At 41.2% G+C, this 20532-nt stretch overlaps 1 protein-coding gene across 1 annotated transcript in view; it reads left to right on the top strand.

Annotated features, from left to right (window-relative positions):
- The first annotated feature begins 2766 nt into the window (after positions 1-2766).
- LOC121597410 overlaps positions 2767-20532 on the top strand; it is a 41204-nt gene continuing 23438 nt past the window's right edge. The window contains exon 1 of the mRNA XM_041923145.1: positions 2767-3413. Coding sequence (XP_041779079.1) covers positions 3344-3413 — 70 coding nt within the window. The 5' untranslated portion in view covers positions 2767-3343. The remainder of the gene's footprint in view (positions 3414-20532) is intronic.

The following is a 20532-nucleotide window of genomic DNA, read 5'->3' as shown; positions in this document are numbered from 1 at the left end:
TAGAAATACGTACCACGGACTGCCATTTTTGTTTGCCCCCACTTGGTCTTTTGTTTTCTGGTGCGTGCATACAAAACGCGTGCGTACGGTGCTGTTCCGGTGCGTGCATTCAGGCGTTTCAGTGTGTAATTGTAAGCTTCCTGGCAAAAGGCAGGCTTTGGTTTTCAAGCGGTACAGCTTTTGATCATTGGAGAGAATAATTATGAATGGAAGCCGTTTATAACGTGTGAAAATAGTATTTTTTACCATATTGATAGTTTTTTATTCACAGATATAATATCCCCATTCAATTGCGCTCTGAAAATATTTTAACATTAGCACTAAATTAAAATAATAACTAGGTCAATCCAGGGTTTTTTTTCGCACCCCAGAAAAAGAAGATCCGCTTCCACTCTATTCGTAACCTTTCAAACTGGTGTTCAATTTACATAAATTAAAATATGTTCCAGGAAATAAGTGGCGGAACAAAACTTCGTCAATGACTTCTTGCACTGTGCGATTTTGACAGCTTGGAAGGGAACCCCCAAGTAGTTTGGGTAGAAATTGTCAACTACTTCCCCATATCCTCTATCTCTTTTTCTCATCATGGCTTTTCCCATCTCTTGGATGGATTACGAGAAAAGGCGTAGGCTACGCTTTGCGTCTTACCCTTGTACCTTTGCGAAGAGAGATAGAGACAGTAGCAGGGACAGCTAATTTTCACCTTTCGCTCCTCCGTCAAAAACTTTAGGCCAGAAATAGAGTGTTTGAGATTCGTGTTGCCAACACAAGACGGTGCTGTGTGTATCTTCCCAACGGTGACAAACAAATATGGCGTGGCAAATGTGGAAAAACACGACGATGTTTACGGGTCGCCCCGAACAATCCTGTACGCGAGTGCAGGCCCAGTATCACGACAAAAAGCAGTTGAGCGGGGTTGACCCCGTCTGTTTTCATCATCCAGTTCCAACAACTATCAACGTTCGCCGCAGACGAAGTGTGACGATCTAAACGATGGAGTGTGCAAGCGCGTTTGCTGATTTGCATGTGTGAGGTTATGCAAATGCGAGCAAGACAACGTCAACCCCTACGGGAGGTGGTGGTGATAGGAGTTGTACCGTTTACTGCTTCCCTCTCCTAACGGCCACCAGTGAGACGGGATCGCATTCGCATGGGATGGAATAAAATTATGAAAGGGTTTTTACAGAGGTAAACATAATCCGTCGTTCGTATCTCTGCGATTACTCGCCCTTGTGGACGCGTGTTTGTAAATCGCACCGAAGAAGCTCACCACCTTCACTCGCTTGCTCGCACGAACTGAAAACTAAAGTTTGTCATGAAATATGAATATTTGTTCGATGAACTTTCCCACTAGCTCTGATTGGAAGGTAAAAGTTGCGGCAAAGAAGGTTCAGTGCAACAGTGTTTGTACTCGGTAGCGTGTGGTTTATCTTACGCCAATTTCTGTTGGGATTTGAAGTGCACGGGGATCAATTTACGTACGTAAGCACTGTAGCAGACAAGCAAAATGGATCAAAATGGTGAAGAGAAAGAAGTGCAAGTTTTGCTGTAAATTATTTAACCATAGACTGTGATTGGGCAGTAAAATAAGCATTTTTTCTTGTTCAAAAGGATACAAATCGAACGCAAACCAGCTGTAAAAACTTTACCAAACTATTGACTTTGCGAGTCAAAAGCGGGTAAATTTATTTGCTAACAGTTTGTTTTATTTTGTTTTTCTTTGCGGCACTTTGCCATCCCCTCCCCGTCACCTTTCCTATTATAGGACAGTACGGTTTTAAGGCTGACGATGGAGTAATTTATTACCGTGACCGCTTCCTCCGCTTGCTTTGCGCCGAATGCACTTTTCAGCGCATCAGCAACAGCGCTGAAACAGCAATCGAATAAATCCTTACGCGCTGTCAGCTAGCGAGCGAGGGTGTGTGTGTTTGTGTGAGAAAGAGAGAGAGAGAAAGAGTGGAAGTGCCCAATAAATAGCGATGACACACGTACGCCACGTTGAAGGGATCGGTTTTGTGGGATAGTAAAAGTTTTGGGGTAGCCGTTGGGTGATGTTTTGTTGGTTCGGGCTCTGTGTTCTGCCAACTAGTGAAAAGAAGCAATTTATTAGATTTTGCCTTTGAACGGTAGCACGTTTTCTAGCACAATTTACAATGAAAGTGAGATAAGAAGTGTAATTCGTTTTAAAATAACGATCGCAATAGAAATAGAAAGTAAGCAAAATTGGTAAAGTTTAACGACCAACGACCAACAAAATGACCATGCGCCTCCATTCAATTGATTGATGAAAGGCTGGAGGATGGATTGAATTACATTATTATTGTATTATATTAACATTTAGTACATTAATTAATTGGTTATTGTAAAATATTCATTTAGAAGGTTTTTGTGCAACTTGGTGGACGAAAGGCACCATGCGCCTCCATCTACAAAATGCACCACTCCCATCAACACTCAGAAATGGAACTCATTTCCTTCTGCGCGTCACATCCAACCGACACTCACGGCTGGCACACGAGAACCATTCACGTGACACTCAATGTTTTGTTTACAATGGCTCTAGCCATCATGTGCTTCGTCGGCAGCGCCATGCTTCCGTTCGGGTCGCTGGTCGCTTCGGGCCTTTTGAACCGATCCTTTCCGACTCGGGCGTTCGGCACCTGCTTCGGCTGAGCTAAACAAAGACACGAGCTTTTCGGAGCTCTTGCCCTAGGGAGGGTTGATTATGTGCCGAGCTTAACTGCTTCCGACCAGTTGACAGTGTACGGCCGGATGATGATGATGATGAGCTTGTGTCGGCGTGCGAGCTAATCTCCCACGATGGTGCTTAGTTAGTTTAAAAGTGCGCGCTAAGAGTGTTTTACTTGAAATCGCCAATGGCGGGTGTAGTGTATCCGGGTTAAGCGGTTGAGTGGAAATGCTGGTGCTTATAGATTTAATCAATTAACTAACATCCGTTTACATGATTGATGTGCCGTTGGGTGAATATATGTATATTTTCGGAAGGAAGGAAATTAAATCAACGAAGGACGGCGCAATTAAAACCGGTTAAGCGAATGCAAATGTTACCAACGGTTGGAGCAGTTGTGTTGTTGTGGTGCATTTAATTATGAACGAATGCTACTTTATTCCGAATGGTAAAGGTGTAGTGAAGTTTTGGCAGTGCTTGTAATGAAAACAGAGCTCTCTCTCTCTCTCATTAATCATCGTTTCAAAAGTAACAAATTTGATACAAAGAGGTTTGTAATTAGTTCAAAAGTGAATACATCCGCGTAATTCAAGGCGGGATTGTCGATTGATAGAAAACATCGTCTATATTGCGTGGAAAGTGATCGAATATAAGATGATTTTTCCTTTCGGATGGAACATGGATATACGATACCCGCTACTACTGACGCTGATCGGTATGATTGGTAAGTGAAAGTTCGAAAAGTTATGAAAATGGTAGAATTAAAGCATGTTTTGTTTCAAAAGTTAAACATTTTATACTTTGTTTTATTGATCGCACTGCTATACAAGATTAATTCTTGAAGATTAAAAAAAATGTGATATTTATGAAACGGATGTTTTTGACATCTTTATACCTGCTTTGTTCTGCATTTCATCCATCTCACTCTTCATCCGCTTACCTGTAAAACCTGGAGTAGCTGGTGCAAATTTCATTAAAATAATTGGTTACACTAAAACCGATCGCAATCACGCTCAATTGTGCGACAGTACAGGTCGTGTCCTGCTCGCTACACTCACCACTCACGTCCAGCTACACCAGTACTACCAATCGGGGGCTCAGAAGCGATTGACGGTGTATTCAATTACTTAGCTGCAAATTTCGATCGCCCCTTCACCTTCTGGATCGCCTCGGGGTAAGCGATTGCCACTGCTGCTACTGCAATTATTATCCACTGTCATCGATGGATTCGATCAGAGAGAGAGAAAGAGAAAGAGAGAGAGAAAGGGCTACCTGTTTTCATCCATCCACCATCCGTTGCCGGTAGAAGTGTTATCTCGGGCACATGCTCCCAGACATGCTCCCGGGGAATGGGAGGTAATTTCATAACTTTATCCATCCGTCGCTACACGGGCCCGACGATGAAGGATGATGCTCGATTCTCGACTTCCACGTAAACCAGCCCGGGCCCGGGCTCGATCTAGTCAGCGCTGCCGGAAGCTGACAGTGAATGAGTTCCGGTCGACTTGCGGATAACAATGATCTGTGAGAAACTCGAAACTCGCTTTTGAGGAGATAGTGCCTGTGTGTGTGTGTATTGGTGTGTGGTAGCTAGGCTAGTAGTAATAACGACAAAACGAAATAATCTTGATGAACTCCTTCACAATCCACTAACCGCGCTTACTCACCTTCCTGCTTCGAAGCTGTTTTCAAACCAAACTTCACCGCTGAACGTAATCCTTCACCCATCGCTCACCGTGACCGGGGCTCGATGTCTAACTTCCTTATAACAATATATTTTACTACCTTCTTGCTACAACATCGGCCACAGTGGCGCTAGAATGAGAATGTTATTTCATTCTCTACCCTCTTTATCATAATCCCTAGATCTACTCCACTCACGGCAGTGCCCGGGTATTGCAGGCGCTTCCCTTCCTAAACCATTCCGTGTACGCGGGATGATGGAGCAATTACACGGAGTAGAACGCTTTACGTAAGGTGCATTTTGCTCGTCGTCATCGCATCCGATCCGAACCTGACTGTGCTAGATTCGCTTACTCATGCGGATGAAATGGAGCTTTCCTTTTTTTGTTGGCCCTTGCTACTGCGGCTGCTGCTGCTGCTGCCGTTGTTGGTTGTAGTATGCCTAAGAAGGGAAATGAGGTACCCACTGAGACAGTGAACAATGTGGCCACTCTCTCGTCACTTCTGTGGCATTTTGGGCATGCATAGCACACCGAAGACGTCACATCGCTTGCACAAAAACCAACGACAACGGTCGGTGATTGAGTTTCGGGTGGCGCAAGAATCTCGACGCGCAGACGGCAACGGAATCTGATCGCCCATGAGCAAGCAGTAAGTGAAGTCAACGCAGGTTCGGTGTCACGCGTCTGCTTGACGTCTGGCCGTTCGTTTATGTTGATGCAATTCGCTTCTCGCCGAACATGCGACATATGGTGGCTCCAGAAAACTGGGAAGTGTGTTTTTGTAGTTACTCAAAGTGAACCGCGTTCTGGTGAGGGAGGTTTTTTATTATTATTATTATTATCGTTGCACACTTCTGTTTCGTTACTCCCAGTAGGTCAGGACAGATGACAAAAGGAACGGACCGTGGGACAATGTCTGATGTCATCTTGCGTAACGCTTCGTACGCGTTCGAGTGACACTGTTCCTGTCGTTCGTGGCGTCACGTACCATTGGCGCTAGTAGTAAAGCGTCAACCCGGGGCGAAGGAGTATATAGTGCGCAAAACTTTTTCTCTGTATGTGTGTGTGTGTGTGTGTGTGTGTGTGTGTGTGTGTGTGTGTGTGTGTGTGTGTGTGTGTGTTTAAGCTGTGAATGTGCGGGCGTGTGGGTGGGCGGTTGGAAGGACGTTTCGTAGTTTGTTTCATTTTTGTTTTTTGTCGGTGCACCATTTCCCATCAAGCGATAGATTCCAATGAACTGATAGCAATCGATAGTGCTTACGGTAGAGTAGCAAAGTTGTTGTAGCAATTTTCGCTCAATCTGTTCGTTGCTTACTGCAGGAAAGGGAAGAACGGACACCAGGGGGACACGTTGGCACGGAAGGAGAAAGGAAAGTTTTTGCTACCGTTTTTTGTGTCTTGTTTTATTTTTTTGATGGCCCTACGTTAGAAGTTGAGGATAAAAGTGAAGGAATAATGTGTGTGTGTGTGAATATGTGTGGTTCGACCGGCAAAACTGGTGGCACAGCTTCTGTGGCAGAAACTACTTTGCCAAAAGTTTGACAGTTGTCTATTCATTCATTAGCTTTCTTGTGTACACATGCGACATCAGGAGTGGCTCTCGTGGAGGGTGAAGAGTGTTCTACGTGCACATCGGCCGCGTGCAGAATCGGATGGTTGATGAACCCCGAACTGAAGGGAGCCTAGACCGGTGAAGGGAGTGAACAAACGATTCCAAGGGAAGGCAAGGGTGACATCTTAGGTGTGGATTGGAAGTAAGCGGAACAAAAGTTATTGTCACACACGGACACACACATATGCGGTTTGAAGTATTTTGAACGAGATTTGGCAAAAGTTTGGAAACACTATTTTGCTAACGATTTGCTGTGAATTGGACCAGCAGAAATGCACAAGTTAGATGCTGGTTATGGACAAGAATTTATATCATGTATAAGAAACTCTGAACTTTCGAATTTTTTTGAGCGTTTTTTTGTTTATTGGATCTAAATCCGTCCGTAACACTAATTCATTCTTGAAAAAAAAAAGATCAATATTTAACAAGTCATTATTTAGCAATACGGCCGAAGCCGTTCTTTCTGAACAAAAAAAAGTCCTGATAATAGAAAAATACAAGTCATGACAAGGAACAATAGTGATGTATTATGTTTAATAATTACATATACTTTAGTTCAATCATATCCTTATTGAATTTTTTGAGGTTATATTTATGTTTCTCACACTTTACGATCGCACCAATATGTATAGTTTCTTGTGCTTTTTTATTATTTAAATTTTTATGTGGTTTTTTCACATTTAATTCTCATTTTATTCACATTATTTCTCTTGTTACTACTTAAAAGTATAAGGAAATACTCAACTTTCTCACAAAACTAATCATTTTCATTATAAACAAACGAGTATCAATTATGAAAAGCAAATTAAATGAAAGATAATGAAATATATTATCAGTTAACATAGATTTCGGTCATCCAAATTATTATTTTGTTTCCATATTCTAAGACAAAGAGCACATTAGGAACATGCTTGTTTGGTGGTATATAGTAATTATAGCAAAACAATATGTGTTACATTGTTACCTCATAATTAGCTAACAGCTAGGTTTTAGGTAAGTTAAAAGAAAATAATCATATTTGTTTGAATGTGAAGTTGGTTATCCATGAAACAATTTACTTAGCACTGCGGTTGCGTTTAACGTTGCTACGCTTGCGAAATCAAGTAAAACCCCCTGTAATTTTGAATCGTTTCTACAATTTACACCGTTTTCGAGCACATGTAAACAACGTTAAAGCACTTTTGAACATTGAACATTAAACTATAAGTGAACATTTGACGGCCAACTGAAATGCTAATGTCTTTGTGAACATTGTTCAATCGCAAATAAGCATTAGCTTTCTCCACTGTTAGCGTAGACGTGTTCGATTGTCTAATGTTCACTTTTTGATATTAAATTGTTAGCAGATTAATTTTAATTGATTTTTTACTAATTTAATACTCAACTATCAATTTTGAAGGTATCGGGATAAACGAAGGTACAAACAAAATTATAAACTCCCTGCAAATGAATCAACTTATGAGTTTCACTTGTTTATTTACTATTAAACGAAGTTCAGATAGGCATCAGTATTTCAACGGCAGCCTACTCTCCTGTGGTGTGCGTCAAGCCGCATGGTTTATTTTATCAGTATTTCTGTTGTACGTGAAATGTTAACTTACAGTTCGAAAATGTCCAAAAGCAGCTTAAAATTGTTTATTTGGACTCGAAAATGGTATATTAGCTTCTTTCTAGTGAAAATTATCATGCAATAATGCCCATAAACTATTCAGTTTTGTTTGATCCTCTTAATATGCAGACATTTGTTCGGTTTTGCCTCTATCTGTTTCCTCAATTGTTTACACAACCAGTACAACCCTATTCAATTAACAAACAGTTAATGTAGCAGTACAAAATCATCATTACCCTACACCTCCGGCATGTTAACAGGCAAAAAGGCCCAATCATATGTCAAGGCGTTTGAAATTGCGTTCCGTCAGCCGCTCGTCGCATACATCTGCTATAAATAATAATCTTGGCAATTTAAAATTCATCAACCGACCTTTTCCCTCAACATTATCAGGAAGAGAGAAAAAGAAGGAGAGCAAGTGGTATTCAAAGCAAAAAAAAAATCGAGCGACTTTACGCTTATGAATTTGAATTGCCCCAATTGGCCCACCCGAGCCTTCGATTTGGTCCTTGAAGGTTCAGGAAGTTTTGGCTGCGCAAACTGTACGCAATCAAAAATTAATGGTTCATCGTTTTCCCTGCCTAACATCCTCCTCGCTTTTAAGGTCGGTCCTATTCTCTCACGAAATTTTACCCCACATAAGAGGTCGACAAAATGCCGAGCCCGATATCTTGAGCTAATAATTTGAATTCCTTTTTCCTGCTAAGCATGTTTTTTTGTTGCTGCTTCTTGGCGGTACCATTGGCAATTGGGTTTTCGATCGGTAGGCCGAAAAATGGCGGATTCCATGTAGAGGAAGAAAGTAAAATAATGAATCATGACCCGGTTGCACGTTGTCGGGAGCGATTGTGTGCTTGGCACGAGGAAAAGAAAGTACACTTTCGACAGAAAAACGCACTCGGTGTGTTTGAGCGAACAGCTTAAGCCAGTGTCGATGCAGAATCTATGGATCATTTGAAGCACTGCTGAAAACAGGCCTCGTAACCGGTCCTTCGTCGAATCGAACGTTGATGGAATTGGGAAAAAAATGAAAAATGAAGAAGCTACCGAGGAAACATCCCGTACTCTAAACATTCGCGTAATGCTTCCTATTATACGAAAAGGGGCTCACTGAAATGAGCGAAACTGGGGTAAAAGTAGACAGAATAAGCAGAGGAGAGGCGGCATCCAAAGACCATTTCGATATGCTTTTGAGTGAATGGATCGATTGACGACGATTCTTAGAAGAAAAAAAACTTCACATTGCATTGGTGGAAATATGTCTCACCAGGGAATTTGAAGGAGAGAGGTAGCAAACGACGGGATGGAGCGAAATTTCGCATAATTAAATGATTGAGTATGTTTATGATGATAGAGAAATTGACGAGGGTAGAGGGTAGATTTTTTGGCTCAACTCAGCGAGGCCAAATTCGATGCCCTAAGGTGACACACAAAAAGGTTCATTTCTTTTCAGCACACCCTGCCTGCAGCCTGCAACCAGTCGCGTGTGATTGATGGAGTGCTATTGATCATTCCAATCATCGCACACAAAAAACGTGATTGGCGAGAATCAGTCAACCCATGGTCTGCCATTTAAATGCAAACATTTTTTTTAAAAAAGATGTACGGAGCACAGAAGGTGATTATCTAACGGCAGTGCGTAGCTGAAATGAAATTAATAATGTGTACGAAGGTGGAAGACCGAATGTGCGCAGCGCGGGTATGATTTACGTCACACGATTGGTTATTATTTTTGCCCTTTCCTTGATTAACGATCCCCATTAAAGCTGTCTCTTTTGAGTGAGAACAGGGTGGAGAAGGGAGGGAAGAGCGTAACACAGTTGGGGCCTAGAGATGGTAAACCATTTTCCTGTCCCGTCTTCCGTTGCGAAAAGGAATCCTAATTGCTAATCCAGTTCGACCAACGATTGATTTCATCGGGAAGGTGAAATATTTGCGGAAAGCAAATTATCACCGGGCAAACATAAATCGTACACCGCAAAGCAAAGCGGTTAGCATTGGCCAGTGCTGCCGCCTCAGGCATCTGTTAGGATCAAATAGCAAACACAAGATGAAAGGTTATCTATTAGGCAGCGGGCAGCTGATTGAAGCACTGCTCCACAAAAACAAAGCCCGCTCCGTCTGCGTAATGGAGCAGGCAGGCACAAGCTAAACGAGCGTATGATGAGAAGTATGTTGGCCGTACGTTTTCAAGGTGCACAGTCCGCTACAAACCCCCCCCCCCTCCTATATCGACGGAATGTGAAGGGTGCCGTGTTAGTCAGTTAGCTAGATTACGTTTTATCGTTACCAGCACACAGATGCACGCACGCACACTCACACACAAACACATATGTTTCCCATCAACAAGCACCATGAATCACATTCAAATAAATTCTTATTTATTCGCACAGCAGGGAAGTGCCACTTCCGCCGCTTCCCAATGGTGGTTTCCTATTTCTGTATCCGGTTCCGGATGGAGCACCGAAGTTGTTCCTTCGAAAGCTATTTCGATTGATTTCTTACTCAAGCCAAAGCCCCGGAGAACGCGCATGGTGGCAGGTGGCGTATGGAGTTCGTTTCGACTGTGATGCGGAAATGTGGAAACAGTATGGTGTACATTCAGTGTGTGTGTGTGCGTGAGGGGATGGGTGTAAAGGAAATAGTAACTCAATTTATGTTTATTGAAGTGTTTACGAGAAGAGTGTTGGTAGACTATTTCGGTCCTGTTTGTGCAGTGTATACTTTCTCGGCTTGGCGGCTTGGGTGGATTAATTCGTCGATTCGTTGCAGCTTGCTTTATACAGACGCACTTGCTGGATGGAGATGGAAGTGTGTGAATGTGAGCTGGTGGAGAACGCAGAAATTAGGAAGTAAATAGTACACTATTTGAAGTAGATGGATTGATCCAGGAGGACGATTGTGGGAAAGGGCTTTTTGGACCGTTAGAAAGGAAATTTCATTCGTATAAGTATTTAAAACACTGAGGATGTATCACTCAAAGCTCTCATATGCTAAGTAAATTGGCAAAAAATAGATTATTTTTTAATTTAATAATATGTCCTTGGCAATCTATGGCAAATAATAGCAAAAATATGGCAACAGAGGAAGATTTATTTTAGTTGAATTTAAAGATGATTAAAAGATTAATTTTTGTCTATAGCTTGTATGATACAATGATAAATCGCCATATTTTTAATCACCACCTGAACAAATGATGTGTTATGTAATTTATGTTTTTTAAATCATATTTTAATACCAAAACAAAACATACTTGCATAAAAAAATTAATAAATTACGATACTAATAAAAATAGGTTAAGGAACATCAGTAAATAAGCTGAATGCACCAAAGAGCAATACAAATATATTTATGAATAATTAAGTTTATAATGAATCATACACTGAATGGGCTTGTCTTTAAATTACATGAGCTTCTGCTGTATACTAGAAATTAAAAATCCACAGTTAGATTGGAAATTCTCGTGAAAGTTTAATCATACCGATAATTACCACTTTCTCATCGGCTCATTTGAGGAATATTTGACATACAAAGATAAAATAGTAACCTATTTTCTGTGTTATAATTCAATGAAAACATTTTCAACGACAACAACAATGAAAACCAACGTAGTGCACTGCTTACCACAGCTTGTTTGTAAACTTAATAATTAAAAATGAAGTATGAATCAGTTGTCACTCCATGTTCATCCATTTAATTGAAGCTTGGATTTGTCTGAATCACTAGCACCATTTCCGTTCAAGATACATGTTCGCAACTTCCCTTTTCCGGACCACAAACATTAAAACCATCCAAAGACTTTCCTGATGGTTGGAAAAAACCTCCGGCTTTGAGGAAAACACATTGCGTTTATATTTCAATTTGAACGTTTCTTCCAACCACAACCTCTCTCTCTCTCCCTGAAACGCGCGCCCGCTGGTTGTTTGGAGTGCATCTGCTTGCAGCAGACATTTTTCATCTGGCAGTCGTACAGAGCTGGCCAAGCTTCTGCAACTTCCCAGAACCAGCTGGTCAATCTGAGACACTAGATGGAAAGCCGTCAACCAAGGAGAGGAGATAAGGACGAAGAGAGAGAACAAGAAACAAAGAGAGTGAGAGCGAGAGAGAGAAAGACAGGCAGAAACACACCTTCTGCAGCATAATAAAGAGTAGCTTTGGATAAATGAGAGGAGATAGTGAGTGAGAGACGGGGGAAAGGGAAGGTTGGTAATGGATGAAACGAACTGAAACTGGGAAGAAGGTACGTGCCGTGCAAGTTTTACAGTAATTTGAAGCAAGCTTCCGCGTCTCTGGGTTCAGGGTTGTGTTTTTGTGTGTCTTCAATTTGCTTAAATTCAATTACATACCGACCGTGTAGCTCTACGTCCGGTAGCTGGGAATGGCTGGGGTTTTGATTTGGGAGGAGAAGCCGTAGGGAAATTTGAGGGAATAAAGGTAGCAACAAACGCTAGTTATGAGTTTCCATAAAAGTAGCGAAAAACCGTAACTGTTTCGTGAACAGTTTGAAAAGCAAAGTACTGTTTACACGATTGCGTTCACTGAATTCGTTAATTGTGTTAAATTCCAGAAAAAACATATATTTTGTGTTACGGAAAATATTGATAGTTGGATACCAAGTATGGAAATTAAACAAATGTTAAGAAATGATTATTACTACTCGAAAGCTGCATTGACGTGCGTTTTGCATACCTTCAGGCGTTCAACAAAAGTCCGTAAATTGTGATGGACAATGAAACGGATTTATGCATATTATTTTACAATATGTTCAACGTTCATCTGCACAGATCGGCTTATAGAAAAATTTAGAGATGTTTTCAACATCGCTCTGTAATGTTTATAGTCTCTAGCAACATCTCAAGATAGTAGGTATTGCTCTTTAAAACGTCCTCATGTCCTTATCTTTCGTCCCGCTTTCGCAACGTGCTTTCAAGTGAGCAGTAAATAAAACATGTTACAGCACTTTTCGTTCGTTAAGCTGCTGCATTTTCTTGCGAGTCCATTCACTACTATTGCTTTTTCAGCCCCTTACTAACCTCCAGCATGGGATGAAAAAGTGATAAATAACTGACCATGGTGGGCCCGGTTCAGTTTGGTTCCGGAGTAAGTGGAGGCTTCCTGCACGTATTGAAGCAACCCCAAAGGCACTTGGAATTCCATTCCAGCGAGCCAGCTTTCTTTTCGAGAATATTCTCTTTTTTGCATACAAGCGTCAGCCTCAGCTTACCTGCTGATGCACCGAAACGTATGCACCGGAGCATCTGACCAACTACTGGGGTTGGGGCTCGCTTCGGCTCGACTGTAAAAAGGCTCCTTCCTAACCAAAACTTCCCGAAAGGCCTTGGAGCGTCTGTCTTTTTCCAAAGCGCAACGAAGGAAACCTAATTTAAATTAATTTAAATTCGCTTCAGTCGCTTTTAGTCCAGCACCTTCGTCCACCCTTCGTTCATTCGTTGACCGCCCATCCATTCCCATGCGCCGGCGAACAGGCAAACACCGTTTTGCCATACATTGGGGCGCGTCGGGCACAGTGCGGCCCCAACTCTGTACGGACAACTTATCTTAAATGCATGCACTTTGGAGTATTTAAGAATCGAACCCCAACCCAGCCAGCTTATTGGGGGAGTGGGGTAAGGATGGCAGAGCGCAGCAAGGAAGGTGGTATGCGCTGCAAAGCGTATTTTCTTCTCGGGTCATTCGTTTTTGTGGGGGGAGCTGCATGCTTTAAGTGGAAAGCGCAATGCAGTGATGAGAGAAATTTATCTCCCGGCCATTAAGTGCTTGAAATTCGGGTAGGCAAAGTGCATGATGATGCGAAGCGGGGACCAAAGTGACCCTTTTTAGCAAAGGAACCGTTTCCAGCGTGTTTGGGTGGGTATTGCCTTCGGTGCCCAGCAGCAACCTAGTTTATTGGCTTTTACAAAGTCAATATTGACCGTTGGTAAGCATGTTCATGAGTGTGGAATCGATTGAGCTTTACATTTTAGTTATTGAGCTGGATGACGATACAGTTGGTTGAGTGAGTGCTAACGTTAACATGGTTTCAGAAGGAACTGTTATAGGATTGCATAGATAGGATATTAATCAGAAATCTGTTTCTGTGATACACTTTTTTGATATATACAAGGAAGTACAATTTTAGCAATGGCTTTGATGTGCATATGTCATCTATGTATTAATTCGGATAAATTTAATAATAATGATTAGTAAAATAATCGAAAATTTGGAAACCTAATACCAATAAAATAAAATGAGTTAAAATAGTAAATTTTAAATGTAAAATAATAAAATAAACATAAAAAATCAGTAAAAATACTAAATAACAATAATTTTGTATAAATTAAAAATGTAATCTATTTCTGATAAAATGTCAAGATAATGCGTTGGTTTATCGAAACACTTTCCCTCCCATCGATTTGCATTAGGCTACATGCCTAAAGGATGCCTAATGCTAATGAATTGAGCTTAGCAAGAAAAGTATTGCTGTTTTACTTAAAAAAAAAACAAACGTTTCCAAACATGTACAATAGATACGGTATTTGGGGCGGTCTATTCGATGGTCAAACCTGTTATTACAAATATGAACGGGGTTGATACTCATCGCTACTATCCTTTCGTAGAAAGGAATCAATATCTGGATGCTCGATGCAATAAATCTACCAAGTCCGTCCTTACATGTGCTCAACATGTGCTCAAACTTGAAAAATTAAAATATTATATTATACAGCTTAGTGCATACTTTCAGGCGCTCAGCAAGACTGAATGACTAGAGCAATAGTTTTACATTGAAAATTTGTTATAAAATTAATGTAAAATTTTGATTATTTGGGTTTTTGTTTCCATTTATTCAAAATGTTTTAATTTATCTTAGCGTTTTATTTTAGTCTCATGGACTATTGTTTCATGGCTTCCTGTATGGGCTTTAGTTCCTGTAATTATAAATGCCATGTTATGGGGTAGTACTCCGAATAAAGCAAGCAACACGAAAGGCAAACTTTAATGAAAATATAATGTTTCCCTCATGGGTACCCATTTCAGCTTTCTAAGCCTGAGAGTGTGTGGCCGATTCCAGGCACAGGTCATGTAAGCCGATAATGAAATGAACTGAAAAATATGCCTTCCCATTAAAAACCGAGACATAATTGTAAAACGCTCAGGTAGAATCGTTTTAGCTCGTGCTGATTAATGTTGAGCAGTAGCAAGGAAAAACGAAACAATTTATACACTGTTTCTTCTTTTTTTGTTTCCATGTGTTCGTTTCTTTGCATTGGACAGGCGTGGGGAAACCTCGGGGTGGTGTGATGAAGGTGTAGAAAGCGTGCCGTTTTGTAACACGCTGCAAAAGCATGTTGTCGAGCTCATTGGCGATGCCGGTGATTTCGATTCGAATGCTGAAATGAACCAATTTCGTTTGCGCTTTTGAACTTCATTAAACGCCCTCCCTCCCATGTGTGGTTGGCCCGGTGTTCGGAAGGTGCTGCCCCAATATCCTGGCACATCATCAATAAGGCACACACACTCACACATGTGCGTGATCCGCCAGAAGCGGAACGAAATGCATGCGGTTCGCTGTTCTTTCGCCTGCGCCCTGATGTATGCTTATCAATTTCTCATCTTAATAGACTTCTGAACCTTAGCTATGGTTTAACAGCAAAACGTAAAAGAAAACTCGCAAAGGCATTAAAAAAGACGGCGCAAAACCACGAACGCTTGGAAAAAGCTAAAACCTGCACCGGGCATGGAATTCACTTTCGATAAACTTAAACTGTACGTATGGTCCCAAACGATATACGTCCCGGATTGGTACGGTGCTGTTCAGCGTTCTCGCTCTTCCCCTCTTTCTCCGTTGCTCGTACCAGCATGTGGTCCATGAAGGGTCCGGGTCCTTGTTCTATTGGTTTCGATATTGGCTTTTCGCTTGGCGATGGTTGCGTGAGGGGACGTGTTTTTCCGCCCTCTCTGCTTCGTTTCTCATTTCCCCGTTCGGAAGAGACGTGCAGCCGTGCTGTCGATATTCGGTGCACGTATTTTTGGCATGTTGTGTGCAAAACTGTTAACCCTCCTGGAGGACAGGAGCTGGCTGGATGGAGTCACTGTACGGGACGGCACGGACGCAGAACGGAAGAATGTTTTATGCTTGTACTGTATCACTTTGTTGTTTTCGTTGCTTGTGAGAGTGTAGAAGATTGTGATATTCGGTGTATTTGCGTTTGTTTCCCTTGGCCACCGGGAGAAGAAGTGAAGAATTCTTTCTGCCTCACGAAGAGACGGTTTTAAATGTTGCCTCGATGCACTTTACAGCTGGAACGTACTATGCTAATTTATGAGATTTTCCTACACGATGTGAAAAGTGGGAACGTTTTTTGTTGGTGCCGAGTTTTGTTCGGCAGCAGTTTTGCTGAAGGAAGTTTTGTTCTTTGAAAGGGCAAAGGATACCCGTGATCTCATGCTCGTTATTGGTATTTTAAAAAACGATGGAATTGCTATTTTGTTCGATGAATCTGTGATATTTATAGAGTATTTAAAGGCTAACTTGAAAACAATAGTGTATTTACTTTGTACTATGTATACAAAATGATGTTTTTTCTTGCAAACATCTAGGCGGTTCCTGTGTCGTTAGCCAAATTGCAAGCAAACCTATCAAATATACGAAAAAATCTTTATTTTCCGTACTGCTCTGTTGTACTCATATGATTCCTATAATTGTCTTATTATATTCTTATAGCGGGGGTAGTTAAAGAAAGCTACAAAATCAAAATACAATTCGAACGAAACTGAATTTTGAGGTTTGTTTCAGAATAATAGCGAGGATTACTATCATAGTATTGAATTTTGGCGTTATTCAATTGTCAGAAATGTATTAATTTCAATGATGAACATTTTGAAATTAGCACTGTACAACGGAAGCAGTCAACCCACGACGAACTCACGGAAGGATGTGCTTTTTTGAGTTTTTTTACTCAGTTTTTTTTACTTTTTGTTTCTTAAACGCCTATAACAAAACTCGCAAAACTCGCTTATGTTTTATCTGTATTTGCCATGCGTTGGACAAATTTGCACTTACACCCTTTTGACGTATCAGTTTTCATTGATTAATTCATTCACCTTTAGTCTTTCATTCACTTTGTTCCGTTGCAACAGGAATTGGAAGAAACGAAATACAAAATATGGTCTACCTAACAAGCCTGTACATTTTCATAATGAAAAACTTAATATATGTATCATTAGGTTGGTATGTACCATAAGGACAGGTCAGGTTTATGTAGAATTATCTATTGTAATACATCTATTGTAATAGATATCCAGTGGCGGATTAAGGGTATCGGGGGCCCTAGGCGGTAAGACGAGTTGAGGCCTCCTGTAAATGGTAAATGGTGTTCGGTTAAACAGTACACTTGAAATGCCGTCGGGAGGTCCTAGATCAGTCACAGGCTCTAAAAGTTTTGTGGTGGTGAGGGGAGGGGGGGAGCAAATGTTTCGCCAGCCTCAGGGTCCCAACGTCCATCCTTCGGAGGCCCTTGTTGCTACTTATCTGTTCATACGGTATACTATAGACGAGCGATCTACGGGGCCCCTAAATCGGCGGGGCCCCAGGCGACCGTCTAGACCGCCCACCGTTAGATCCGTCACTGTAGATATCTATTGTACAGGTTGGAAATGTGAGCTTGGATTAGTTAGAATCCATAGGACAATACATTTTAAATAGTTAAATAACGTATTATTGCTGTTTTTTTTATTTGCATCATTTATCGTAAGATAGATAATCGTACCAAGCCCTTGTGTTTAAGCAGGATGTTGATTGAGAGTGTATGAGCTTTAAGCAAGAAGTTTATTAAGGCCAAAGTAATGAACTTAAAGCAAACAGAACGGCATACATAACGTATGTTGAAATCACAACAAAAGTAGAATCATTAGTGCAAATTTGGGAACTGGAGGGTAATTCAATTCAATTAACAGCAAATTGCCTTTTCAGCAATGTATGAAATGAAAACATCAAACATTGTCACACGACATCCATTGAATTTTCCTGGAACTTTAAGTTAAATTCAATTCTTGATTAAGCTGTTAATTAATTTAACATTTCTTGCAAATTTCGTTCACGCACACACTTATCGAATATTACACATAAACGTCGTCAACCGTAGTAACGGGGTTCAAGCTCGTTTGTGGCAACCTTCTCACTGCATGGGGCAAATATTTATCATCGATGGAGAAAAATTAGCTTCGTCTGGGTGTTAGCTTTACCGGTGGTACGACTGAACACAAACACACTTGTGTCGGGCACGATGCACGATACAGTTTGTAAAATGAAAAGCAATAATCGAGTCGTTCACGTTTTCTGAACTTCGCGAAAAACGGAGGAAAGCTCACTCACCTCTCCATCTCTACACTGTACAGACAACGAGAAATGGTGTAAAGCGAGAATTCCTCCAGGTTTGGTTTAGGTCGAAAGAGAAATGTTTTTCTTTTATTTACACCAGAAAAAATAGAACAATGAGTGGATGATATTTGATGTGGTTTATTTGCTTACTGGCAGTGTTCGAAGAATTGCTGGTGCAATTTATTTTATTTACGGTGGCTCTTTGGATCTGCTCTTCTTCAAAGTATAATCAACTTTGAAATGCAATCACGAAATCTATGTGTTTTAAATTATGCAGCAAAATTATTGCTCGAAGCTGAGGTAAAATTATAAACGAAACAGAAATTAAACACTTATCTGATGCGAATATTCACCCCTTGCTTTGACAATTTGCATCAATGTTGAACAAAAGTTAGCAAAACGGCTCCTGTTGTCGCAGCTTGTTGAACATAAAGTTTTTCCGAACGTTTGCACATGTGAGGTCAACAATAATTGCATTAGCCTTCAGCATGAAACCAGCTTCTGTGTGGGGTTTCCTTGCCTTTGATCATGAAAGTTGACGAGAGGCCAAGAGCAGCAGCAGAAAATTTGCCTGAAAAAAAAAGAAAAAAAGATAAAAACTCCAACCAACCAAGCTAGCTTAACCTTTGAATTAAGCTGGGTAATATACAAGAACACATAGCTGCGGATAGCTTCGATGGAATATTGACTTTTCACCAAAGGATTAAAAGCCATAAAGCTGAAACGAGTATGATGGGAGGACAAAGGGGAATAGTTGTAGCAAAGTTATCTCGATATCGTGTGAGCATCAATCAAGTTATAGAGTTAAAAGTGAGTTAACAGATTATTTTCAAAAGCTTTCAAATGCATACGCCTTACACATGAAGCTTTTATATAGTGACAACGTAAAGGAATCTCTCGTACAACTTTGCTTTACAACGTTTCGGGCAACTAAAGAGAATGCGCCTGATGGTATGCCATGTTGCATTTGACGACTCAAAGGAAAATAGTATTTTCCACGAATCATAAATCGAAATGAGACCCTATGCATTAAAGCAATAATTCACTGAACAATTTGCCTTTGTATGGCAAACATTTTTCACATCATTTTCTACCTCTTCTTGTAATTACAAAGTTCATTAGCTTGATCTGCTTCCGCTCAAGAATCGATAAACTACGAAGTGTGTTTAACATTCAGCTCACTTTGAAGTGTTGCGTTACGCATGCAGCCATCCTGTCTTACCAATCTACTGGTACACCGAAGGGATCTATGAATTTTTCAATCATTCAACCACACCAACAGCATGAACGGAGGGTCGATAGAAGCATGTCGGTAGAAGCTAGACGCTGGCAATGTCGGCAGCAACGTAGAGCATTAATCTAATTTATCTTCACGTGGCTTTGGCATTGAGTGAGTGGTCTGGGGCATGGTCGAATCAGAGGAAGGGATGAGGGTATAAGCTTTTCATGTGGTTTGGAAAATTCCTGCACCTCTCCACTACCAAACAGTCCTGCAATGGTTGCGTTGATCATACCTGTTCGATTTCCGAACACCCTCGGGTTGGTTAAGCAGTGAAAACGGAGCTTCGGCAGCAGCTACTAACAACTCGCTGAAAAGGCTGTCGGGTGCCCTGGAGGGGTGCTTCGACTTTATTGCAGCCGGCAGAACCGGCACCACGAACGCTACGAAAGATGATTGATATCTTCGTTCTTTCTGACCAGAATACGGAACGTTCTCCATTCTTTTGGTGCCCCGGATGTCTCGCTTCCGTGCAGGATTATACGTACCGATGTGGTTCCGATCGGCGCTGGCGCTTAGTTTCCGGAGCGGTTGAATCTTGCCAAAAGGGAAACAATTTTTACCTCTTTCAGAGACGTTCAATTCCTTCGGTGGGCGGGTTGGGCAGCTCTCCACCCTGGAAAAACAAAATCGCCCGGTAATCGATAAACTTAAAAACCATTTATCAACATTGACTGCTAATATCCTGTCAGTAACCGTAGCGAAATAACAAATTGAATTCAACTCATGATCGGGAACCCCCATCCTACTCGCGTTTTTTCCACCGGAACGTGAGGAGGGAAAATGATTGCCAATACAAAACATTCGAATCCGTACGTCCCAAAATGGTAAAACAAAACGGAAGAAGTGAAATACAACCGCAGCGAGTGTAGAGAAACATAAAAGCTTGGAAGTTGGACATAAAACAAATGGCGGCCAGTAAGCACTATTATTCGGCTGTTTCTACGGTTGTTTTTTACTCCAGCCGTAAATCAACTACCGCTGCCACCGCCGAATTTTCTGAGGGTGAAACCCTTGAAACCACCAGACCGTGTGGCCCCGGGCAAGTCGGATGGAAAAAAGGGGTGAAACGCACGATTAGACATTGAGCGTATAAAAGCCACGGTATTCGGGTGAGGGGACGTAGAGTCGGTTTTATGGGCGTCCTGTTGAGAGTACTTCTAGATTTCAGCGTAAAAGGGACGAAAAAGGGTGGTGGTTGTTATCTTGCCACTGATCGTTTCATTTCCTCACTTGTTTGCCTGTGAATAATGTGAAGATAAACATGAACAGTAAATAAA

The sequence above is a fragment of the Anopheles merus genome, chromosome 3R, assembly GCF_017562075.2.
Source record: "Anopheles merus strain MAF chromosome 3R, AmerM5.1, whole genome shotgun sequence".
NCBI lineage: Eukaryota > Metazoa > Arthropoda > Insecta > Diptera > Culicidae > Anopheles > Anopheles merus.
The sequence above is the reverse complement of the archived record's forward strand: the minus strand, read 5'-3'. Positions and strand labels throughout refer to the sequence as shown.